At 46.4% G+C, this 26,109-nt stretch overlaps 2 protein-coding genes across 7 annotated transcripts in view; one reads left to right on the plus strand and one right to left on the minus strand.

Moving 5' to 3' along the window:
• RNF165 (ring finger protein 165) overlaps positions 1-5,881 on the plus strand; it is a 55,343-nt gene extending 49,462 nt beyond the window's left edge. For all 5 annotated transcript variants that reach the window (XM_048291622.1, XM_048291623.1, XM_048291625.1 and 2 more), the window contains one exon: positions 924-5,881. In XM_048291622.1, coding sequence (XP_048147579.1) covers positions 924-1,041 — 118 coding nt within the window. In that variant the 3' untranslated portion in view covers positions 1,042-5,881. The remainder of the gene's footprint in view (positions 1-923) is intronic.
• Positions 5,882-10,466: 4,585 nt separating this feature from the next.
• The window catches only part of LOXHD1 (lipoxygenase homology PLAT domains 1), an 82,779-nt gene continuing 67,136 nt past the window's right edge, over positions 10,467-26,109 (minus strand). For both annotated transcript variants that reach the window (XM_048292691.1, XM_048292693.1), the window contains 4 exons: positions 21,833-22,003; positions 20,552-20,690; positions 18,916-19,077; positions 10,467-11,192 (listed from right to left, as the gene is read on the minus strand). In XM_048292691.1, coding sequence (XP_048148648.1) covers positions 10,712-11,192; positions 18,916-19,077; positions 20,552-20,690; positions 21,833-22,003 — 953 coding nt within the window. In that variant the 3' untranslated portion in view covers positions 10,467-10,711. The remainder of the gene's footprint in view (positions 11,193-18,915; positions 19,078-20,551; positions 20,691-21,832; positions 22,004-26,109) is intronic.

Consider the following 26,109-nt stretch of genomic DNA (forward strand, 5'->3'; position numbering starts at 1 on the left):
TATAGTTTTTCCTGGGTTTGGATCACCTGCTTCCAGGCTGTGCCAGCTGGCCAGGTGTCAAATTGTCAAAGAAGGGTGGGTCAGACAGGTCTCTGACAACCATCTGGAGCTTGGGGTCATCAACATCTGAGCCTGACAGATGACCAAAGTATGATAAAATGCAGTGTGAGTGTGAGGTCCAGGAGAGCTGGGCTTGTGTCCAAGACAGAGCTGCTTTATTGTAGAATAAGTAAGATTACTCTGCCCACATGGTCACAGGGAACAATCCCCAGCCAGCAGAACCCCAGCTGTCCCTAACAGACATCCCAGGCTGTTGACTGGGTCAAATCTCTACTTGTGGCAGAGGATGGGGACAAGAAATTTGCAAGGGGCTGAACTATCATGGCTGAAGGGACTGCAGGTGAGAAGTACCCAGGTCTGATTCTCACCCTTAAATTGTCAATAAAAGCTCTGATCCTCTTGCTGTGAGTTCTTGTGGTTCAAGGTTCCTCTGTATCACAAAGCTGATACGTGATGATGGCAAAGGTGATGCAGGTGAAAAGTGACCAGGTTGCCTGGGGACACCCATGTAGGAATGGTCTGGAGCCACCCGACTGCTAATGTGACACAACCGTGAAGGACTGAGGGGCTTTGGAGCATAACCTCACTCCTAAAAGGTTAAAAATTAGCAGCCAGCACAATTAATAACTGGAACAACTCAATTCAGGGTGGTGTGGGGGCTTCTGATAGGCAAGGAGGACACCATCTCCAGCCTACTGCCCTGTGTGAGCTGGCATGGCTGGGAAAGGCTGCAGGACCTTGGCAGCAATGGTGTCACCACAGCAGTGTTTCTCACGTTCAAAACAGCCCCAGATGCTGTTTTTCAACTCTTCTTGGTCCCTTGGGCCTCCTCCATCCTAACAGTGGTATTTTTGTCTCTGCAGGCGGTTGCCCTGTATGCATCTCTTTCACCAAGTGTGCGTGGACCAGTGGCTGGCCACCAGCAAGAAGTGTCCGATCTGCAGGGTGGACATTGAAACTCAGCTCGGCTCGGACAGTTGAAAAGACTAGCTGGACACACCATTTTCCTTACCAGGTCGTACGGCCATAAACCCTTGCAGCGAAATTTTTTGCCTTCTGAGCCATTTGATTGAGAGGGGAAGTCTGCAGGCACGTTAGTGAGGAGGTGGAGGTGGTGATACAATATCTAGCAGTAGGGAGATATTGCACATATACGCAGGATACAGGCCCAGTGAAAGGGAGCTGGCATTCCCGGAGCTCAGAGACCCCGTGCTGCAGAAGATTTTAGTGTTGAACATGAAGGAACTAGTTGTAGTCCGGCCTGTCAATCCTGCTTTTAATGGGGATTGTATATATACCTCTCAAATATGTAGAAACATGTTAGGGGTCCTTTAGCTATTTCTATGGATGGCAGCTGGAGCATGTTAGCTTAAGAAATGTTGTGTTTGATGCCCTACTCATCTTGTGGTGGACATGTTGCTGTTACCTAATTTGCACCAAATATTTTTTCATAGATTCCTTATTTTGGTGCCTGATTAATACATTGCAGAGGGAGAAAAAAAGACGTCAAACTTTCCCACCCCTTGGGGTGGGGGAAAGAGGAGAAAAAGCAAAATCCTGTTTACAGTCAGAAGGGTTTGCGCTCTTTGCCTCAGCCGCGTGTGCTTCTTTCCCTTGCATTTACAGTGTGTTGCAAATTTAGAGAAGCTTAATGAAAATAAAAATAAAGATTGGGGATAAAATGAACGAAGCAATAGGGAAAAGCTTCGTTCCTGCTTGTCTGCTGGTGCTGGACACTTTCTGTAGCAGCACAGTATTTGAGTAGATGCTGTTTCTTTGCTTTCTGTATCTTAAAAAAGTAGCTTGTCATATCAAAATCCAAGGAAGTTCTGTCTACATGATTGCAATTGTCCGTGATGCTTTCTTCTGTGAGCTGTGTGGCTGGTTGGCTTTGCCAGCACTGCTCCAAAATGATGGTTATGGGAGCCTGCGCCTACAGCTGTTCTTTGGGGTGTAATAACCAGAGAGGTGCTGAGAGGTGCAAAATGCCGACCCCTCTCCCATTGCAAAAGCATCTCTTGATAACGGGATGGAGGAAAACTCGATGCTCACAAGACACTGCCGAGACCATGAGCCCTTGGGTGTGGGAGGGGAAGGCAGGGTGGAGGTGGGGTTGCCACTTTTGGGAGCCTTGCTGCTGGGCTGTGACCCGCCTCAAAGTGTGCGCACCCGTGCCCACGTGGGCTTGTGTAAGTGTTTCAGGCTGTGCCCACACGGAGTAATCAGTGGTTGTCAAAATGAAACTTAATCACATTAACACTCAAAACAGAATTAAGAGGTAAAACCCAAAGGAGCGAGCTGTTGTGATCCATGCTCCTCCTGAAAAAAAAAGGCCTCAGCACACCAACTGCAGGGACCGGGTGGAAAATCCTCGGGAAAACCAACATTCACAACCAAAACCTGTAGTTTTCTTTTTTTTTCTTTTTTTTTTTTCTTTCATACTAGGGGAGAAAAGAGCTGCAGAGGAGCAGCAGGGGAATTAGAAACATAACCTATTGAAAATGCTGGTGTGGTGGGAATGATTTCTGGCTCCTCTGAGCATCTGTTTCACTGGAGAGAAATGCTCTCCCAAGTAGATTCAATCATAAACTATCATCTGAGAAACTGCAAGATTCACATGAGCTGTAACTGGAAAACACCAGCCTCAGAGGCACCACACAGATTTCTTTTTTCTTCCCAATGAGAGAAGGGAGAGAAGGAGGGAAGCCCCATGTGAGGGTGCAGGAGCCTCTCTCTTCGTGTGCTCATGCAGGTGGGAAGGAGTGGAGGGGGACAAATGGTGACATATAGAGAAGACATAAGAAATTCTTGGCTGTGAGGGTGGAGAGGCCCTGGCACAGGTTGCCCAGAGAACCCTGGAAGTGTCCAAGGCCAGGTTGGATGGGATTGGAGTGACCTGGTCTAGTGAAAGGTGTCCCTGCCCATGGTAGGGGGTTTGGAAAAAGATGAGCTTTAAGGTCCCTGCCAACCCAAACCATTCCATGACTTTATGACACATTTGCCACCCAGCACAAGTGACGGCTTCTTGGGGGATGTGGTGGTCCCAGCCCTGATGTCCATGGGTCAGGGAGTGGCCCATGAATACCTATAGGGCTGGGTCCACCAGCATTGAAGCAGCATTACAGATAATACTAATAAAACTAACAACGTGGACAAGCAAAGCAAGGCTTTGGTGGTAAAACACACTGAGCAGGTTTGCTCTGTCCAGGTGTGACCTGGAGGGGCGAAACAGGGAGAGTAACAGGGGGATTGATACCCTCGCTGGGTGGGCAGGGAACGAAGAACGCTTCTGGACCACGTGTTTTCTTTTAAAGCCTATGAGAAAGTGTTACTATTTGCCTAATAAACAAGCACAGTTTTTAAAAAAAAAAAAAATCGAACAAACTTAAAAAAAAACAAAACAAAACAACAAACCTTTGGTGAAGAAAAGCACCAAACTCCCATGGTGTCGTGTGAGTGACTGATCCCAAGTGCGTGCGAATTTACAGTATCTGGAGTTGTATCGGTGTGTCAGGTTCCTTTGCATTTAAATAATTTGTACAAGTAGGTTGCGAGTTAGGATGAGTTTAAAAACAAAGCGAAACAAACATCAACAACAACAACAACAACAACAACAACAAAAGAAATCTAGAAACAAAACATCAATAGTTTACAGGGTTTTGTGAGTTTAAATGCCTTATATTTAACAATCATAATTTATGACTAACTTGTAGATATTGTGGGTTCTTATTTAATTATTTTTATAGTTGTTTTTTTGCATTTTTAATTATAATTTATTTATTTAGAAATTACTACTAATTTTTTTTATTACTCCTATTACCTCATTTTTGCATTGTTTCTGGGAATGGAATGCTTTGCATGCATCGGTACTTAAAAAAAATTAAACAGGGGATGTGGGGGGTAATGCTTATCTTGTCAAAAACAAACAAAAAAAAAAAAAACAAAAAAAAGAGAAAAAAATCAGGGTGTGTGATTACAAACTGTATTACTGTGGTGCTGTTACCTTGGATACATTCCATAAAAATGCAAACCTTTGATTCTGTATGCTGTGACATAGTGGAAAACTGCAATATAGTGACTGTGTTTAGCACATATATATGAACATTATTTGCACTCATAATCAAACTCTGGTGATCCTTTCACTTGTGTCCTTGCGCATTGAAGGCGATTAACGACGCTCTGCATAAACCAAAATGTTTTGGTTGATTCTTGGTACTGCCCTGTCCCTGATGCCTCTGGTGATGCTGCTGCTGCTGCTGCTGCTGCTGCTGCTGCTGCTGCTGCTGCTGCTGCTGCTGCTGCTTGTGTGACCCTGCAATAACACCTAGCGGGCCCCACTGCAAGGCTGTGCTTGGGGCAATGCATGCCTTTAATGCAAGACTCTGCAGATTGTGTCAAAATTGGAGGAAGGAAGGCCAGGTGTGGTGGGTTTGTGTAATTTTTGGCGTCTATCAGTGCTCGGTTTGGCTCTTTTCACCCTCTGTGTGTGCGCCCAGCTGGGGTAAAGGAGGCAATAGGGTGAGCCTGAGCTTGGAGGCAACAGAACTGAGGGACTCAATGCAGTTTTTAGGGGTTGACCTCTTTACTCAGAGGCTAGGAGGGCTCTGGCACAGGTTGCCCAAAGAAGCTGTGGCTGCCCCATCCCTGGAAATGTCCAAGGCCAAATTGGATGAGGCTTGGAGCAGCCTGGGCTAGTGGAAGGTGTCTCTGCCCATGGTAGGGGGTGGAACGAGTTGAGCTTTAAGGTCCCTTCCAGCCCAAACCATTCTGTGATCCTGTGACACCCTGTCTAGCTGAGAGCGGTTGGGATGGACACGGGATCCATTTGCCATCTCTTTGCAACACCTGCCATGAGCACTGGCTATAACCCAGCTCTGAGACATGCAAGGCACAGAAGCATTTAGCACTGATCTCACCCAGTTGGTTTCATCCCTCCTGTACAGGGGGGACCCTCAGTTTGGAGCTTTTTAATCCAGTGTAGAGCTGGGACATGCCCCAGAGCCCTCCTGTCCCCAAGAAGGGGGTCAGCCCCAAACAGACATGTCCAAGCATCCCCGTCCTGCCATGGCTGCGCCGCTCTTGCAATGCATTGCCCTTTCCCCAAAGGCTCCTGAGTATCACGTGTTCCAGCTTTGCAAGAAGGTTAGAGAATCTCTGATAACATTTTAAGCTTTAAGCCATAATCACACTCAGTCAGTGCAGACACTCAGCTGTCTAGAGACACAAGTGGGGTTTGATGCATGTGCTCAGCCAGTAGCCATCCTCCCCACAAAAAGGCTTTGGATGACATTCTCTGTTGGGTTAGAAAGGCACAAAATCACAGTACCTTAATTTTTTTCTCTCTGTCCCTTCAGGGTGCTGCGCTGCTTTGTTGACTTTGCCTTACCCCGGGTTTTAAACCTGCCTGTGTTTTTCACCTTGCTGCTCTGTAACACTCCTCCTCTGTAGCCTGGAGCTGTGATTTTGAGCTGTGTGGGGACAGGGGGGTTGGTTGTCATCCTCCCCAAAGTCACTGTAAGAGGGATAAGCAAAACAAGAAGCGAGCAAACAAAACCCCCTCTCCTTTAATGACCCGGGCAGGTGAAAGGATCACCCACATTTTTGTATTCCTACTGCTGTTCTGTTGTGCTGTGCAACATTTTGCTACATAGACTATTTTATAGAAGAAAGCTAGAAAAATATTTATTATTAATATTAAAGCAATAGTGCATTGAAGAAATGGAAAGACATTAGAAATTGTGTAAATGCTTAGATTCACTTTTGGTGGATTTTTTGTACTTTATTTATAACTAATAAAACAAACTGCATTGCTAACTATAAACCTGTGCCACACAGAAGCCACCTGGCAGGGCAATCACTTGGTCTTTATTTACTGCTCATTTCTGGTCTCTTTGGGTTGGAATAAATTCTTCTTTCACTGCTTGTGTCTTTGGTGTGCAGGAGAACCACTGCTGGGGTATAAAATACTCTGCCCATCTGGTTTGCAGAGGCTGCTGGGGGCTGAGCCCCATGGCAGAGGTGAGGTGAGGCTCTCCACACCTGGCACATCGCTGTGCCTGATGTCCCCTGGCACCAGTTCGGTGATCAGGTACCAAAACTGCTTTCTAGAGTTTCAGAAAACCGCCTATTGAAGAAAAATTTCTCGTCTAAACACATTACATGGTGCCTGTAGAGTATCTCTAGCAAGTCCTGAAGAGCTATCAACAGGTGCTCCATCCTCCTGGTGGAGAAGAATTTCATTCTGTGTGGGTCTCTAGTTTAATAACTAAGGAAGGGGAAACTGATTGGAAGAAAAAAAACCCTTCAAACTAATACAGGTACATTTGAGTGTATTTTCAGTCATTTTAGCTACCCATTGGAGAATCCAATTGGTCATACACCTAATTTTGCATCTTGCAAAGTATGTTCTGTAGGTCCTCCTGTGCTTTTGTTTTCTCTCACAACAAATGGTGCCAGTCTCTGCTACTGCCCACTCTTGATTAAGCTGCTCCTCCTGAAAAAGCTGAGACCAGTGCCCAGCTTTGACTTTGTGATTAGACTAAATAAGCCTTGGAGAAAAGTGGCTGCTGATCACAGAGATTTGGTTCCTGTAGCTGAAGGGAATTGCCGGCTCCTCCACCATCCATCAAAAGGTGCATAAGGGATGAACCGCGTTCACACAACACAAAGCTCTTGTTACAGGAAGCTTTTAGAAACTCAGAAACAAGAAAACAGGTTAAAAGTGGCCCACTGGTCCAGCTGGGGAAAATCTCAGTTTCTTGCTGAGATCCTGCTGATGTCCTTCGAAAGGGTGGCAGCGCTGGGAGAGGTGCTGCAGATGGCAATCGGATTTGTTTCGGAACTGGAGCAGCAAATGAGCCGCCAGGGGAGGGAGAGGGACTGTGCCCATCACGGCACAGCAGCACGGACCAAGATGCAACACCTTTATTCACCGCCAGCATCTGCTCCCACAGCAGCTGCCCAGGGCCAGGAAGCTTAGCCCTTATTTGTGTCTTGTAGTGTCTAAATCTGCAGCTGGCCTACAGGTTGTAGCTCAGAGCTGTACAACCCCATTAATAAATTTATTTTTTCTTGTTTGTTTTTTTTTTCTTCTTTTTTTTTTTTTCCTTTTTAGCTCTTTTCTGGTTTAAAATGGACCTCTAGACAAAAGGAAGATTTTAAGATATTTTCTACATACAGAATGTATTATACTTCACATCTCTCTGTAATTCCCCCTTCTTGAGCCTAAGGTTAATGTAGGCATGATGCTACCAAAAATGCTTAGCAACAATTTAATAGAGATTTGCAAATAATTCTCTGTGTCTGTGTCCTGCAGCAAGAAGCAACTGGTCCTTCAGCATGAAACACTGCTGAATATTCGTTGTTTATGCTTTTCACTGGCAGCACCCAAGTGCTTTAGTAAACCTACATTTAGTACACTTAGCACTTCATCAGAGTCGTAGAATGGTGGAGAACACAAATACAATGGGATAGGCAGGTTTTGAAGACTCACACTGAGTGGTACGAATCTTGTGCTTTGCTCTCGCTTCTCATTTACACTATTGTTTTTAGGATGAAGAAATGTGCATTAAAATGCCACCAATTAGGAAAAAAAAAGGAAGAAAAGAAGGTAGAGGTTGGTGGTGGGAGCAGGAGCTTTGTATCTGCCTGACACACCAGCTTTGGGATGCTTGGCCTCCGCAGGAAAAGATTGAGTAAGCCCTGCAAAAGGCACAGGAATAGGAAAATTTTGGCTTTTCTCCTCCCTAGATCTCCTCTTGGCCAAGAATGCGTTGAATTTAGCAGCTTAATGCAAATCCAGCTGTTGGAAAAACTCCACTCTTGCCTTATTACTTCTGTAGCATTAGTGGTAGGAACAGAGGGATTCCCCAGAGCCAGGGTGGAGCTGAGCTTTGCACTAGGAGGGGCTTGTTTGAAGTCTTCAGTGGAAAAAGGCAGAGTTCCTTCATGCTTTGCCAAGGTTGCCTTCCCGGAGAGCAGTGAGGATGCTGACCCTCTATCAGCAAACTCTCTCTTGGCCCTTTTCAGGCCAGCTTTGCCTGGATATTTGTGTTGAATAAGCCTGTATAGGGATGGCAGGTGATTTGATAACAACCCAGGTACCTAGAAACCCATCTCCCACCTACACAGTGATTTGGTCAGCCTGAAGATATTAATTCCCACTTCAACTGCGCCTCAATCCGTGGTTCTGGCCACTTGCTACATGTGATTCCTCCCAGTCCTGAGCACATCTCATATGCAAGGTAAGGATTTCTCTTTCCTCCTTGCCCCATGAAGGGATGGTGTGTGGGTCAGGAGCTGCCTCACTGCTCCCCAGGGCTGGAATCATAAAATCTTCATGGAATCACAGAATCATCACCAGATCACAGAATGGTTTGGGCTGGAAGGGACCTCAAAGGGTCAGTTCCCACCCCCTGCCATAGGCAGGGACACCTTCCATTAGAACAGGTTGCTCCCAACTCCATCTAACCTGGCCTTGGAAGCACGTAGCAGTGCAGTGGGTTTGCCCGGGGGATGGCAGGGGTTAAACTGATGCTCTAAAACCAGCTTCTCCACCACCCTGTACCAAGTAGGGGATGACTGGAGCCAGCTGGAAGTGCTGGGGCTACAGCACCCGTACGATGGGACAAACTCCTATTTCAGTGCAGCATGCCTTTGTCTAAAAAAGGGCCAAACCTCTTGACAGGAGGTTTTTTTTCACTGTGCTGGTTAGACTTGGGTGGGAGGGAATGCAGGGAGATCAAAAGCCTGACCCTTATTTTGCTTCAAACACCTGCTGGGGAACTGCAATGACACTGCACAAGAACAGCAAACCCAGATGCTCCAGACTCCATTCATGGGACCCCCTGGCTATCCAGGGAGTCCAAGCCCTATCCCAGCAGGGTCCCAGGGATGCAATCAGACCCTAGCAATCACCTCCAGCCCTCCTAAGGCTGTTCTGCTCCTCCTGCTGTTCAGCTCTTTGCTCAGGGCTGGGCAACCCCACTGTGCAGTGAGGAGGGAGAACACAGCCAGCAAAGGCTGCTATTATTATTCCTCTCAGTGAGTAGTTGATCACTGATGAGGTTGATTACTGGGCTCATTTAAGCAACTTGCTCTGCTCCAAAACCACCAGTTACCATAAAGTTTTCTAAAACGAATTAGTCTGAGCTATTGTTTGTGAGCTGGCACAGACAGCCACGAATAAGGTCAAGTCTCTTCAGCAGTGCCTGCTGTGGAAAACAGAAAGGCAGAACTTCTCTGGGAGGCCTTGGGTGGGTTACAGCAGCTTTCAAATACCCGTGAGCAATCGACAGAACCCCTAAGATGCTTCTAAACCCTGTCTCAGTATCACTAGCCTTTGCTGGGCCTCCTTTGTCCATGAGCAGTCAGGGATTGAGCAGTGGGAAACTCCTGCCTCGTGGCCTGGCACATCCAGCTGGGGTCCCAGCAAAGTATCATCCCCAACCCAGGAACTGGTGAGGTGGGTGGGCTTAGTGGGTTGAGCCCACTCTTGACCCATTTGATCCCTATTCATACAAAGTGCTTGTTTAAAACCAGCTTCTGGGAGAGGGAATGTTCTCTCCAGGGTGGGCCAGGAGGAAGGTCCCCATGGCCCTAACACCCTCCTTTCTCCTCCAAAGTATGTGTCCTGCTGTTTTGCTCCCTAGAGAGAGAGACAGGGCTCTAGAAGCAATGATTTATGAACAGATTTTCTTGTTGGTACCTGTAGAGATGCGAGTGCCTGGGAAGAGCTCACTGACAGGAGCACTGGCCCTTGCTGCCTCCAGGAAATCCCTTCTCCACCACAGAAAAAGACAAAACAGCAATCCTTATTAAAGGGGGAAAAAAAAGTTAAAATGAATGGCAGCTGCTCTGAAATGGAGCTGGTATTCAGGCCATGTAGGGTAAGATTATCCTGAGTCAGCTTTGAATATAGTTAGCACAGCTTCCTTGCTGTGGAATTGATTATCTGGGAGGTCTTTTGCTCTGGCAGCCATAACCATAGGTCTCAGCTCTTGGCAGAGTTGTAGGAATTCAGCCAGGGAGCTGAGTCTGCCCTGGGGAGAAAAAAAGCTCATGGGGTGGAAAACACCATGCACTGCTTGAAACCTGGCTGGGTGGATGCAGATGCTCCCCAAACTCCCTATGAAAAGTCCTGATGTTTTCCATGTGATACTTTCTGGAGGTGTGCATGTGTGTGTATGGACATGCAGAGCTTGAAGTTGCCAGAAGTGGGGAAAAAACTGGTATCGCTAAGCTCAATTTTCTTAAATAAAAGTGTCTCAATTCTCTTAACCTCTATGCTCATCTAAAAGTGGAGCCCGTCAGTGGTGTAGGTCAGTGGGTTTTCTCAGCCCTGGCAAGGCATAGCACTGAAAGCAGAAACATCTAAGCTGGTAAAGGACAGGTTATGCCTCTGCTGGTTGTAGCTCTTAATCATAAGTAAGCAATAAAAGTATTTATTTAATTCACAGCTTTATGTGCACTTTCAAAAAAAAAAGCAGCATTACTGTTACAAAATGTTAACCCAGGAAGAGTGTCTTGCTACTAAAAATCTCTCAATACAAAAGGCAGTGTTTTAAAAAGCAAAATGCAATATAAAACAGTACAATGAGGAAAAATATATGCATGCTGAAGGGACTGAAACCCTCCTGCAGCTGTGCCCTCCTCAGTGAGTAGGAAAAAGGTCCCTGCAGATTAACCCATCCCCCCGGTTCTCATCCAGCCACTTCCCACAGGGAAATATGGTGGTGACACCAGTGGCCGAGTTGGTGATCTCCACCCGCTCCACCAGCCAGCCTGGAGCCAGGCCGCTGTTGTCGTGCTCAATCCGGACCTTTTTCAGCTCCCCCATGTCCAGTGTTTCCAGGTAAAACCTGTTGGTTTTGCCTCGCTCAAAGAGGTTCCTGAACTTCTGCTTCAGCGCCCGCTTTCCTGAGTCCCCATTCAGGCCGTAGATGGTGATGAACACGTTGGCATCGGTGCCCGCGCCCTTCTCGAAGCCTGTGACCACGATGGTCTCATATTTGACTGGCACCAAGCTCCGGGCTTTGCTGGCAAAGCTCTCGGTGACCTTGGCACACTCAAAGACTTTGTAGTCTCGCCTCTTGTATCGCAGAGGGATTTTCACATTGCACCTGAAAAAGTACCTGTCACGGGGAAATCGGCGGCAGGTTAATGGTGTGGGCAGCCACTTTGTGGGGCAAATGTTAGAGAATCGTAGAATTGTTTGTGTTGAAAAAGCCTTGTAAGGTCATTGAGTCAAACTGCTACCCCAGCACTGCCAAGGCCACCACTGACCCATGTCCCCAAGTGCCACATCCACACAGCTTTTAAACCCCTCCATGCATGGGGACTCCAACACTGCCCTGGGCAGCTGTGCCAGGGATGGACAAACCTTTCCATGGAGGAATTTTCTCTGATGTCCAACCTGAGCCTCCCCTGGCCCAGCCTGAGGCCGTTCCCTCTCCTCCTGTCCCTGTTCCCTGCGAGCAGAGCCCGACCCCCCCTGGCTGCCCCCTCCTGTCAGGGACTTGTGCAGAGCCACAAGGTCCCCCCTGAGCCTCCTTTGCTCCAGCCTGAGCCCCTTTCCCAGCTCCCTCAGCTGCTCCTGGGGCTCCAGCCCCTTCCCAGCTCCATTCCCTTCCCTGGACACGCTCCAGCCCCTCCATGTCTCTCTTGTCCTGAGGGGCCCAGAGCTGTCCCCAGCACTGGAGGTGCCTCAGCAGTGCCAGCACAGGGGACGGGCCCTGCCCTGGGGCTGTGGTCATGCTGTTGGTACAAACATGGAGCCAGCAAGTTATGGACTGTGCATTCTACTAAATTGCCCAATATTAATGCTGTTTCATCACTTTTCCCTATACATGCCAGCACTTGAATATCTCTCTAGAAAGAGAGCCACCATGGGACTTTGCAACTGGAAAATCTGACATCTTCCCACACAAGTACAGACACACTGCACACGGGAAGGATCAGTGTGGGGCTCTTGTCACCTCTGTAGTCTGCGCAATGACATGTCCAGTTACCAAGGCAGGACAAGCAGTCAGACCCACAGCTAAGGCAGGAAAAAAGGCATAAAAAAAGGAATGGGAAAGATGGAGGAGGTTTAAATCTCCCCTTTCCTTTCTAGATCACCCGTCTCATTCTTAGCAGGGAAAAAAAGTCAGAACACAGAAGTGATAGGTACCAGATGCCGACTGCCCTTGTCTCTGCAGTGCTGTCTCTGGTGAGGTGCGGGGAACACCGAGCACATCCATCAATTACCTCGTACCTGGCACTCAGCCAAGGGCTGGAGAACTTTGCTTTTAATGATGCATTTCATTTCCAATGATGCAGATCAGTTCCAAATGAGCTTTTCCCCCTTACCCCGCCTTCACTGAACTGCAGCAGGTCCTCCTGAGTGGAATGTGGCTGGAGTGCAGCATGTGTGTAAAATAAACACCTGGAGGAAAGGTTACTGTGACTCCAGCTGTTTGGTATTTCTTAAGCACTTCCTATACTCTTGGCATTTTCTGCAGCCAAAAATGAAGGACTCATTCCCTGGAAAGAAGCTTTGTAGATGAGAAATTCCAGGGGGAGCAAAATTTGAGGCTCGGGGACAGAAAAACTGCATGAGAGTGTGATGGAGAGGATGCCTGATGCCGCAGTTTGATTTCCTCAGCTGTGTAATATCTCGTGGTCTGGAGGTATAATGGTGCTTGCCAATTTTCACAAGGGTCAAAAAGAAAAGAGATGACCTTTGTAGCCCTGGAATGTGCAAGGAAAATCTTTAAATACTGTAGGAGCTTGGGGTGTGGGTTCGGACGGTCGGGGATGGCGAGGACAGACGGTGACGAGAGATCTCTATAGGCAGATCTTGGAACATGTGGTTTATTGCAAAGGGCGTGGGTATAGGGGCACTGCTCAGAGCTGCAGCTGGCAGCTCTGAGCAGGTCCAGGAGAGCAAGAGAGTAAGCGGGTAAGAGAGAGAGAGAGCGAGAGGAATGAGAGTGAAGAAGAAGTGATGAGAATAGAATGGAAAGGTGAAGTCCTGGTTACAATACAATAAATCATCTTCTGTACTGAATATTCTAATTGTCACTAACCAATCTAATACAAGATACAAATCCTATAGCATTTACATACAGCCTATAAGAGTTCTTATATTACCATAGAGTGTTACATCTTAACTTCTAAAAACTACTCTTTGGACCCCTTCTGCTGAGCTAGTAGGGTCTGCTCTGACCCTTGGACCTGCCTGCAAGCAGAGGGTATTGTTCAATCAAGAGGGGATTACCTTCAGTCGGCCATACCATTGTTTTCCAGTTGTTCAGTAACTAAGACTTGGTATTTCAAAAGTGGCTTTCATTTCGATGTCGCTTATAGTTTTCATATTCCCAAAATCTTTTGTCAGGCAATCATATTTATAAGGCTTTCCTGTTTCATCTTCCCCAACAGATCCCCGTTCTGATGAACAATTAAGATATTAGACACAGTCCTACTCGTTATTTTTTGCACACACTGAAGTATACAAGGTACTGCTACTAAAACTATAATTATTACTACTAGAATAATCAAGCCTATTTTACAGAGTTCCCTTAGCCAAAGTGCAAAGCTCCAACCATCAAACAAAATGTCTAGCCAAGACGGGTTATCTGTTGTAATTTGGTTAGCTAGGTCCCTTAGGTTTTGTAACTGTTTGTGAATGGAAACAGAATGATCGGATAAGTTCATACAGCATAATCCTTCAAAATCTTCACAGCCATGCCCATGTGCTAATAAAAGATAATCAATGGCAGCTCTATTTTGTAAAGTGGCATGTCTGACTGCCTCTTCATCGGTTAACAAGTCACTGATCATAGTAGAGGTGGCATTTACCTCCTTGCTGAGCCAACATCCCAACTTGTTTAACTGTTTTAATGCAATTGAGGAACTTAACTGAGGAAGAAAAATGCTCGCAACAATTGATTTTTCAGAGTTCCAAGGGTGAAAGTCACTATCACAGTCACTCTCATACTGATGTCCCCAGGAAGATCTAATTTTTCTGTTTTTCTTTTTGATTACTTCTTTGACACTGGGAGCAATAATTGTAAGTTGTCCCAGAGCACAAGGGCCACCATCTATTTTTGAAGGTATACCTTGCCAGGCTCTGTCTCCACAGATGAGCCAAATTCCTCTAGGGAATCGAATAGGAAGTTTGTTAAAACGATCTGCATGAGGTTCGTCATATATAAGAAGCTTAGCTTGGTTGCACCAAGAAGTTACATTGCTATAAGCTGGGTGATATGGGGTAACGTTTAAATGAGGACTGTTTTCTCATAGAAAGTGAAAGAAATAGCAGGTATCCATAGTTAACGAGCCTAGGATTTCTAGCTCTTGAAGGTCAGATTTATCAATTTTAGAATTATCAATATAAGTTTGGTGTTTATGGCTGGTCGTTGGAGATACTTGATGATCGTCGTATGACCAGTACTTATCAAGAGTAACATTATCAAAACCTTCTGGGAAAGGCATTCCAACTAAACAGGTTGAAAAAGGTTTGTCAGGGCTTGTGTCAGATAGACAGATGGTATCGGAGCCTGCAGATTTGGCTAAAAGCATCCCAAACATTTGTCTTTGGTTGATTTACAGGTAAAGCTTCACTACAAAAACAAAAACAAAAGGTTAAAAGCAACATGCATCTACACAAATAATGCTAAAACTCCATTCTTTTCTTGAGCTGTTTCTGGCAGACAATCTTCTCTCAGTGGTTCTGCCTAGTTCACATTTCAGTGCTGGCTTCTCGGCTTCCACTCGCGGGGTCACTGGCTGAAGTGGAACCGACAATGGGTTTTGATGTGTGGTACAGCTTCACGTTCTTTGCTGGAATCCACTTGGTTCCTTCACCTGTGGAGAGACATGCAAATACCTTTCCCCACATTATAAGATCATATGGTCTTTCTATTTTTCCTGATGCTAAATTCTTAATTAAAACTGGGGGGTGCTCTTTCAGTTTTGCTTTTTTGTTGTTTAAGAAATGTCTGAAAATGAGGGGGTCAGGCTCTTCTGCAGAGCTGTTCAAGAAATTAAAAACATACAAGGCTTTATTCAACCTTCTTTGAGGTGTAGCCTGGGCTTTCCCCCTTTTCTGTTGATTTAAAATGCATTTTAAAGTTTGATGTGTTCCTTTTAGGGTACTTTTTAGCAGTTGTTTAAGATACGGTGAGCAAATGCCACTGTATCTTACAGCACTTTTTAGTTCTTTAATTTCGAGAGTGGGGATGGGAGCCCACGTTTTAGGACTGTCAGGCTGTTGGCTAGCTATCACAGGCTTAGCTAATAGACTAGACTTTCATCTTTATAGATTTGGAGTCTTATTTCATGCCAATTTGTTAATTGAGAATAATCTGAGCACTTTGGAGGATTTTTTGATTCAGAAGGTAGTGCTGACAAACTCTCAGAACTCGTTTTCTCTTTCTGGGTTGCAAGATCCCCGTCGCTCGCTGGCGGGACTCTGGGGCTCATTGCAAACAAATCTGGCTGCTTTTCAGAGTTTACTTGTGTTAGATTTAAAGCATCAGCGCCGGCAGAGGGGCTCTCCGTCTCCCCTGCCACTGGAGCTGCATCATTGCTCTCCATTCCCCCCCTGCTCGCAGCTTCTGAGGCGAGGCTGCGCTGCGTGGAGGGATACGGCGGGGCGGCGGAGGGATACAGCTGCGCGGTGTCGGGGGACCCCGGCGGGGGCGGCTGCGGCGCGGGGATGGGGCCTGGCGGGGGCGGCGATGGCACGGCAGAGCTCGGGAGTGGCGCAGCCGATCTCAGTGGCGGCGGGCGAGGAGGCGGCGGGGCCGCGGGGGACTGGCTCCGTGACTCTGGCACGGCCGATCTCGGTGGCAGCGGGCGAGGAGGCGGTGGGGCCGCGGGGGACTCGCTCCGTGATGCAGGCACGGCCGATTGAGGCGGTGGCGGGCGAGGGGGCGGGGCGGAGCTGCGCGGCGGTGGGGGGGGCGCGGCGAATAGTTCCATTAACGCTGCACAAGCCGGGATGAGTTCTGCGGTGCTCTTGTCCCAGCGTGATATGGCATTAAATAATTTGATTCCCACTGAGTTCCAAAAGTCTCTGGTGTAGACTGCTGAACGGTCAGCATTTGGGAAATTAATCAGAGTCCATTCTAAGAGGTTTTTTAGCTCCTGTTTAGGTAATTGTCTTGAACCAGAGCTTATAAGTAAATGCTTAAGTTGCTTATAGAGATCTCTGTCATGGGCAGAGTGGGTTTGTCCCATTTTTAGACCAGTATGATACTCACTTAGATGATGTCACAGGAGCAGTGTCCTTAGAGGTCCGTCATGGGGGGCAGGCCAGGCACTCCACTCGGCACTCAGGACGCTGCTTTTGGGTCCTTTCTCAGAGCTCCGGTTTTAGGCGTCGCTTGGCAACAGCTTTCCGTGCTCAGGACCTCACGGGTGGGTCCACACTGAGCTCCAATGCGGGCGGTGCTGAGCACTACTCACCTGTGCTCGGGGCGCACGGCAGGGTCCCTCCTTAGAGCTCCGGTCGGCACTGCTTAGCAGCGTGTCCGTGCTCGAGGGGTGCCACGGCAAACTTCCTCAAAGAGCTCCAGGGAGCCGCTGCGCAGCAGTGGCCGCCTGTGCTCGAGGACTGCCAGGCAATTCCCTCCAAGAGCTCCAGGTAATCCCCGTGCTCGAGGGCTGCCTCGGCAGAATTATAGAGCTCCGGCTTTTACGATGCGCAGCAACGGTATGCAGTGCTCACGACACGTTCTAGGTGGCTATAACTGGTCTTTTAGTTACCGTCCATGGAGAAGTCTCCCACAGATGGAAAAAGCTGAACCGGGCCTTCAATCACGTTATGAGCCAGACTGCAGGTGCTGGGTGTGGGTTCGGCAATCACGATGGGCGTCAGACTGTAAGGAGCTTTGGGGTTCAGTCTGGACCGGGCGTAGACGAAGACAGTGATGAGATCTCTATAAGCAGATCTTGGAACATGTGGTTTATTGCAAAGGGCGTGGGTATAGGGGCACTGCTCAGAGCTGCAGCTGGCAGCTCTGAGCAGGCCCAAGAGAGCAAGAGAGTAAGCGGGTAAGAGAGAGAGAGAGCGAGAGGAATGAGAGTGAAGAAGAAGTAATGAGAATAGAATGGAAAGGTGAAGTCCTGGTTACAATACAATAAATCATCTTCTGCACTGAATATTCTAATTGTCACTAACCAATCTAATACAAGATACAAATCCTATAGCATTTACATACAGCCTATAAGAGTTCTTATATTACCATAGAGTGTTACATCTTAACTTCTAAAAACTACTCTTTGGACCCCTTCTGCTGAGCTAGTAGGGTCTGCTCTGACCCTTGGACCTGCCTGCAAGCAGAGGGTATTGTTCAATCAAGAGGGGATTACCTTCAGTCGGCCATACCATTGTTTTCCAGTTGTTCAGTAACTAAGACTTGGTATTTCAAAAGTGGCTTTCATTTCGATGTCGCTTATAGTTTTCATATTCCCAAAATCTTTTGTCAGGCAATCATATTTATAAGGCTTTCCTGTTTCATCTTCCCCAACAAAATACAATCTTTTTACATACTAAGATCTACTACCAAGAGGACAAATCCCAGTGTAATTCAAAACTATTGCTGCAACAACCTGGTAACTCTTTTAATTTGGTTTTTGGCTTGTCTGGGTCGGTTTTTTGAGTATTTGGGTTGGGTAATAGCTGAAGTGAGAACTTGTCACAGTGCAAGCTCTCCAGTTGTTCATGTGCACAGCACACACCACAGTGAAGTGCGGCATCTGCAGAGCTGGACCCCTGCTCCAGTGCAAGGACAGGCTGCAGACTTCACCTGTACCTCCTGGCTACCCTTTTTAATTTAAAGCAGTCCTAAAAATATAGGACTTTATGAGAAAACCTTTGGCCCCTTCACAGCACACTGTCCCAGCAGTTTCAGCATGCTCCCAGTGAGTTCAGGGCACGGATCTGATTGCACAGCTGGACTTCAAGGGTTCCAGGCTTTTCCCCACCAGGAGAAAAGAACATGTTTTAGTATGCAATTGACTGAGTTTTCATTCAGCAAATATTATTAAGGCTCTTCAGCTGGCTGATTAATTTGCTAGGAGAGACTCTTAGCTTCTAAAAAAAAAAAGCGCCTCTTCAAGGATTTCTTCTTAAACACCCAATTGTCTCAGCTGGAACGAACTCCTTGTAGTTAAATTCTTAAGCAGCAATGGAAATATCATGGAGAAGAGAAGAAGTCCACAATTAATGTCGTGGATTGTTTTGCTGAAGTGTAGTTTGTTCTGCAAATGGAAGATCTCCTGTCTGTTCCTGTTCAGTCCCTGTGGAATCTGCTCCCCTTCCAAAGATGGGGCCCAGGCCAAAGTGTGTAGGACCTGACACAGGGCTCCTCAGGTATGTTTGAGCTGCATGACTGTGACCTTTCCAGTCACTCCTGGCCTTTTGGACCAGACCAGAAGGATCTCTCATCCAAACTTCTCTGAATCAGAGGGTCAGGGTTTGTCTCACTCTCAACTTGTTACTAGGAACTCCTTCATGAGACTTACTTACCTAAAGACCAGTCTGTGCAGAGTACCCTACTAACTCCTTGAATTTCAGTCACTCTGATTATTTTCCATAAGGTGAGACATAAATTTGTCCTGTCTGTGAGATTGACCCCAGCCAATTTGTTAGTCAATTCACCTGCAGATGCAAATACCCTCTTTAACAACTCAGAAATTGCACAGGTAAGTCACACATGGACATTTGGGACACACTAAACTGCATATCAGAAAGGAAGACTTTCTACTATTTCTTAAGCCTGAAATGTTTTAAGTGGATGTGTGCAGAGCTGCTCAGCTCCCCCATGCCCTCCCAGGGTAGCTCCTTGCAGATGAGCAGGCACTTACTTGTTGCAGAGCTCCATCTCTGTCACGGTAATCTCCTGCACATGCCAGAAGACATCAGCTTTTGCAGAGGACTTCTTCCCATCTTTTGGGCAGTGACCAACACAGATGGCTGCAATATCACCAACGTTCTTTGAAGAAAACTGGAATATGTCTGTTGCTCCCCTACAGGAAACAGGGAGCAGTTTCAGCATCCTGGAGGCTGCCAGTGACTTGCCTCATATGGACATTAAGTAATTTGCACATGGCAATGGAAGAGAGAAGATAAGCCTTCATTTACAGTCATTTGATTTAACCTACAATCATTCAACACAAAGTATAATTTCCATATTTAAATTTAGTATTTTCTCTGATTAGGGGTGACACTTTAAATTGTTGCCACTAGGACTTTCTAGGATAAACTTGAGCTGTTCCACATACAAAATCAATTTGCCTCATTACAGATAAAGCTAAAGAATGACTAATTTCCCCTCCAGCACTTATTCATTCATTCTTGACAGATACTGTATCTCTTACACATCTACCCACCGTAGCTGTTTTAAATTTGCTAGTTCATCCACCCTTCCTGAAGCTTGGATTGGAAATAGTTCAGAGAAACAATTAAATCACAGAATCTCAGCATGGTTTGGGTTGGAAAGGACCCTAAAGACCATCTAGTTCCAAACCGCAGGCATGATAGGTCTCTGTCAAAGTGTTGACTGGATCCGTGTTGTGTCCCCTGAGTATCTGTTAGGTTTATTTCCTTGGACTGGCCCTTGTTCCCTCCAAGGACAGACTGTGACTCATGAAGAGTGATGTTTAACTCCTCCGTAGACACCATCAGCTCAAGGTCAGGAGGAAGCTCCTCCTGGTCTTTCATATTTCACATGATGTCTCAGACAGTCATATTACATTCCACATGAGCCATAATTTCACCTTTCTTTACCAGAAAAACCTTTCCTCCCTGCAAAGCAACACAACACCAGGAGTGCCTGTGACTTTGACAAGGTCCCTGTCTCCTAAGGGTGTGCTGTGTCGTTAAACAAAGCAGAAAATCCTGCTCACACCTGGAGCACTTTGGTCCCACGTGGGAGAAGGAATATGCCCCATGTTCCATGGATGTGCCTCCAGCAGGAGGCTGATTCCTGCCTTTCCTCACGCGACAGTGATCTTGCAGCCTTACCCCGCAGATCCGTCTGCAGAGTCAAATCTGAGCAGCTCTGACAACATCTAGCCTCCAACTATTATTACTTTCTCTCTGATTCCCACTGCCAGTGAGATGCTGGAAAAGGAACTAAAACCACCTCCAGCTTCCTTCTGCTCCTCCCAGCCAAAAACCACACAGCCTCCCTGCGGTCTTGTATGTGCTGATACAAAAGGATGCACACACACACACACACACACACATGCAACGTCCACATTTCCTCTCACCAAATGCATTTTTCTTGTTGTTCTAAAACCTACTCTGTGACTGCCCACCAGAAACTCACTTGTCATCTTCCTCTTAATTGAAGTGGGAAGCCATCGAGCTTTTTGGAAGGGGGATGAGAAGCAGCATAGCACAAACACTGCTCCCTAAACCATCCCGGAGAAGAGGTGGTGTTTGTGGAGGACACACAACTGGTGGGGAGTTCCTCTGGCCCACCATCCTGTTTACTACCTTTCAAATCTCCTTTTCTTGGAGGAGTTTTCCATAAGGAATTCCTTTGAACGGCCCATCTTTCCTTCTAGGATGATCCAGATGTTTTCCTTTGTATCTGCATCCTCTCTGTCGCTGGTTACTGTGACAATCTCATAGGCTTTAAAGCATAATTAACACACACGTTAAAAAGAAAAGGAAGAGCAGATGGCCTGCAAGATCTCTTCATTTGGCTGTCACTTTGCTTAAAATCCCTTTTCCTAATATTTACCACAGCACACAAGACAGCAAGCATTTGCGAAGTAAGGGTGGAAACACTGAAATCTGTGGGACTTTTGACTTCTAAGTGCTTCGGGATAGAATACATGAAAAATATGAGTCCTGCTCAATCAGGTAGCAAGAATAGATGGAGTTATTCTTAGAATCATAGAATATTCTGAGTTGGAGTGACCCACAAGGATGATTGAAGTCCATCTTGAACAAGCTGTGTCCAGCTCCATGCTGTGCTAAGCACTTCATCTGAAAAACAGCCCAAATCCTCCTATTTTCTTCTATTTTTTTTTGTGTGCCACTGTTCCTAGCAGAGTGAGGATGTCCATGTATCCAACACGATGTGCTCAGATGCTGTGGTGGCCTGTAAGTACCCAAAATGGCCCTCACAAGGCTGATTTTTTTCAGGGGCAGAGCAAATTCACTGTGAAGCAATGTGATTATTGTCTCTCCAGGATTCTCCTGAAGAAGAGCTCTGGTGCAGTATTCTTGAGATGGACTCTGCCTATCATCAGCGTGGTTAAGTAACTCTTGTTGGCTGAATCACCCACCACATCAGATACCAGTGTAATTACCTTGGGCCCAGTGGGATTACCCAGAGCAGATCCAGGACCATGGGCTGTTAAACTCAGCTGTCATGTTCAGCTGGGACACTTAAGCTGGTAGCCCTGAACGAGTGAAAGAGGGTGCTGGAGCAATGTTACTTATCAAGCTTTAAGGACGGAACTTATTTTCCACCTCAAAGACTCAAGCACATTACTTCTAATGAGATCATATCCATGTGTTCTCATGGCTTACTGATGCACTGAATCACTGCAGATGGGCGCCTCTTAAGTTTCAACCTAGAATGAGATCTTTTTCTTCCTTACAAATCCTGTTTTGTTTCTTTCTTATCATAGAACTGCACTATTGAACTAAAGTGCATATGAAATAACCCTTAAAGCCTGCATGGAAACCTTTAGCTTGCAGGAGATGTGGTCCTATGGCCTCTGAGGTCACTCAGGAAATGACACAAAACCACTCAAAACTCACCAGTCCGTTCCTTCAGTTCCAGGATGTCATTATTGGCACAAGCCAGTTCCCTGATGAGCTGCCCATCATCTTCACCTTTAGCCAGCCAGCGATCACACTGGAAGCGAAATGTCTTGTCCAAGGCAGAGTCCATCACATCAATATATTCCAAGTGCCAGCCTGGTGCAATTCCTAGTAAAGTAACAAAAATAAAAAAGGTTTGGTTGTTTGCATGTAGCTTGAGTAAGGAGGTGAGGTACCTTTCCTTGGTAGTTCCATGCTAGTTGCTAGAAATTGTAGAATAAAGGAATGGTTCGGGCTGGAAGGCACCTTTAAAGTCCAATGCTCCAGATATAAGCAGGGACACCTTCCACTATTCCAGGTTGGTCCAAGCCCTGTCCAACCTGGCCTTGGACACTTCCAGGGTTGGCACAACCACAAGTTCCCTGGGCAACCTGTGCCAGACCCTCGCTGCCCTCACTGTAAAAAATTTCTTCCTTTATATATCTAATCTAAATTGACCCTCTTCTATTTTTAAACCACCCCCGTTGCCCTGCTAAAATGTTTGTCCCCATCTTATAAGCACTGGCAGGGGCTCTAAGGTCTCCTCTTTGGATTTGAAGTCAGAATGTAAAGTATAACTTGCTCCTTTGGCCCTGCCAGCCAGCACATACAAGGCAACCACCTATCCTTGCCAAGCAACCAGGGCAAATTCATGAGTGCTGGGACTGGATGTGAAAACAGGACAGAGTAAAGTGATGGATGTTCCAGCAGGGGGGCCTTCTGAGGAGCCACAGCACCTTTTTAGTTTGCTACTTCGTTTGTTTGGTTTGTTTTTTTCCCCATTGGAAAAGCAACTTGAAAACAAAGAAAACAGCATTTGAGAACATTTTCCTGATTTCTTTGTTAAAATCACAGGAGCACTTGTTGACCTCGGTGGGGACGGGAGGTTCTGACAGTTTTACTTACAAGTCCTGCTATTAGTCAGACAAAAAAAGGTTATGCTCATGATGAGACATCTCTGCTCACTTATTATGTACATCCTGGAGAGATTAAACAGCTTTTGCTCTTCCAGGAATTCACTGCCGTGTGCCTTCGTTTGCAAAAATTAATCCTCATTATCCTTGACTGGAAAACGATGGCACATTTTTGAGTTACATCAACAAGTTGCCCTTCTCCTGTGGACTGTGAGCCTCCACAATATGTGCTGGCCATTCTTTACCATCCTCACAGCCATTGCTGTTTTGTACTTTGGCTTCCTGAACCTTCTCCAACTTAGGAAATTTAATTGTGCACGATGAAGCACAGACCTCAACCAACAACACCGTTTACCCCTTAAATTTCAGGGGCAAAAAACTGCAAAATCATTGTGAACATCTCTAGAACATCTTGCTTAGAGCAGACTCAGCTGAAGCAGTTGAGTGGGCTGTGTGTGGCCAGGTTTTTAATATCTCCAAGGATGGAGATTCCACAACCTCTCTGAGTGGCCTGTGCCAGAGTTTGATTACCCATGCAGAGAAAAAAAGCTTTTTTTCTTATTTGACATGGAATTTCCTGTATTTCAGTTTGAGCCCATTTGTTCTTGTCCTGTCCCTGGACACTGGTGAGAAGAACTTGGTGCCATCTGTTTTAATTTTACAGGTTGCCCAGAGAAGCTGTAGCTGCCCCTGGATCCCTGGAAGTATCCAAGGCCAGGTTGGACAGGGCTTGGAGCAACCTGGGGTAGTGGAAGGTGTCCCTGCCCATGGCAGGAGTGGGACACGATTGTCTTTAAGATCTCTTTCAACCTGAAGATTCTGTGATTCTATGATTCTGTGAAGTTCTCCAGGGCTCCCACTGTGATTTAACTGGAGCAGCTTGCTCTTTGGGGCTGTTCTGGAAATTTATTCTACACATGTTGGCAGTGTCAGCTGTTAATCTTTTGGTAGGATCTTTTCCATTTAAGTTCAATGAACCTCTCTGCAGCATATTCAGGAGACTGTTCTGCTTCCATCAAAACTTCAGTGACAATAGTACAGCATGAAAGAAAGAAAACATGCCTTCCTTCTGCAGTGAGAGACAGCAGTGACTGCAGGCCAGGGCGGAATAAATTGTTGATCTCAGCCCTGCTGCCAGCAGTGAACAGGATGATGGGGTCAGGATCACTGCTAAGCAGTACCAGAAAAGAGACTGAGGTGCACATACCCTCCTCCCTCTTCTCCAGCCTGGTGCCAGCAGCCATACCACCAAGAAGCTGCAGCAAAAATCCTGCTCTTTTATCAGAGGCAGAGATGGGACAGACCTGACTTTCCTGCAGATGTTGGAGTTGAGGACGAAGCCAGCTCCTCCCCACAAAGATGCTTTTATCAGCTCTGGGCTATTTAAAGGGCAAATGCTGAGCTCTGTCAGGAATCAACACTGAAAAGAAAATGCCAACAGGGTGTTCTTTACAGCACAGGAGTACATAAACGAAGGATCTGGATGGACAGTCTTAGAAAAATGGTACAACTGCCCCTAAATATCTTCCCATCTTCTTCAAAAAAAACCCCAAACATTTCTCTTCCCTCTCACTAGAATTTGCCTTTTTTCTCATTTTCATTCCTAGTTGTTAGTGACTTAAATTAGATTAGGAGACTTGTACAAGGATCCCTAAATGCTTTTCATTTCTAGGAGAAATAGCTCAGCCCAGGTGAAAGCTGTACTGGATATGTCCATAGCAGCATACCTCCCCACCCTGTCCATGTCCCATGGTGCCAGGAGGGGTGTCACATCAAAGGTCTCATTGCCACAGCACTAAAAACCATTTAGAAGCTGATGTGGAAATGGAAAGGCTGGTTTGTGTTTGAAAAATACATCCGGCTCTACCAGAAAAGGTATTGTTTTTCTCTTGTGTCAGACTGGGAAAATATATATAAAATTCCTTTTTGCGTTAGTCCAGAAAAAAAAAATGGAAAGGCCAGTGATGCACAGAGTCTAAATGTGAGACTTTCCCTCTGCTGGGCTGGCTCTGTGTGCTGGGGATCACGTCAGCAGAAGGAGAACAAATCATGTCTGCAGAACTACTTTTCAGGTCATGAAATCCTGGTTTCAGGCTATTATCCCGTTTACCCCTTGTGTTCCTCTGCGACTTTTGCAATGGGCTCAGAGACTCGACAGCACCTAAGCAATGATAGGAAAGGAAGCTCCAACCCCAGAGTCACCAAATCCTCAACCCAAGCTGGTTTATACAGCAGCATAGGAAGGAGGAAGAGGAGCCAGAAAGGTGATGTGAATGCAGCAGGGTGAAAGGATTTCCCAAGTCCTGACCACTGCTCACACAGCCTGGCTGCAAGGATGAACTGAAGGATCTCTGCAGAAACGGCTCATCAGCCTTTCCCCTTGACACTGTCCCTGATCCTGATCCACTGTGAGAGCCAGAGCTGCTCCATCACTCAGCTTTGGGTGCTTGCAGAAAAACCAAAGCAGAGCGTTAGTATCCCGTTGGCACCCCAAACAACAGTACCAGGAAAAAAAGGGCTCAGGAAAACATCAGCTGCACAAATTTCTGCCATGAACCCAGTACAAACCAGGACCACTACATTTACCTCCATTAGTGCTTCAGGGCAGAAGGGAAGAAACAGCACATATCTGAGTAGTTCCTGCCCAATTATGCCAGCCTTGGTCTTTAAAATAATTTGGTGAGAACTGTGCCTTTGTGAAAGGTTCCCTACCACCAAAACAAGTGTTCAACATTTGTAACAAAAGGTATTTCACCCCAGGCCTCATTTTGCTGCCATTGAAATCCCCAGCAACAAACCTGCCTTAATAAAACCCATGGCAGTGCCACATAGGCTCCTTAATGGTCTGCAGCTGGAAGTGACATTTTCAATAGCATGCAAAACATTTCAAATGTAATTAGAGGAAGAGAAGAGCTTTGGGGAAAAAAGAATCACTTTGCTTGCTTGACTCTGTATAATTTAGTGTGAGGTAGGGAAATGTATTCTTTTCTCCAAATATCTTTATCCAAAAGAGCAGTTATTTGTCCCATTTATCCTCTTATTCAAAAGGATGCAAGGTGGCTGCTGGGTGATACTGGGCAAGGACCCCCTGTGTACACCTGAAGGGCCCTCACAGGACCATCTTTCATTTTCCCCAGGTGATGCTGGAGGTCTGTGCTTTCCTGACATTAGACAGGTTGGATTGTAAGCTCCTTGTCACCTGTTTGTGCAGTGATTAGCACAATCAAGTCTGACTGTAGAAGCAGTAGATGAAACACAGATAATGACATTACTGCTTCATTTAACTAAAACCCCAGCCTGCAGCACCAGAAGCTTCCTTTG

The sequence above is a fragment of the Corvus hawaiiensis genome, chromosome Z (genome assembly GCF_020740725.1).
Source record: "Corvus hawaiiensis isolate bCorHaw1 chromosome Z, bCorHaw1.pri.cur, whole genome shotgun sequence".
Classification (NCBI taxonomy): Eukaryota; Metazoa; Chordata; class Aves; order Passeriformes; family Corvidae; genus Corvus; species Corvus hawaiiensis.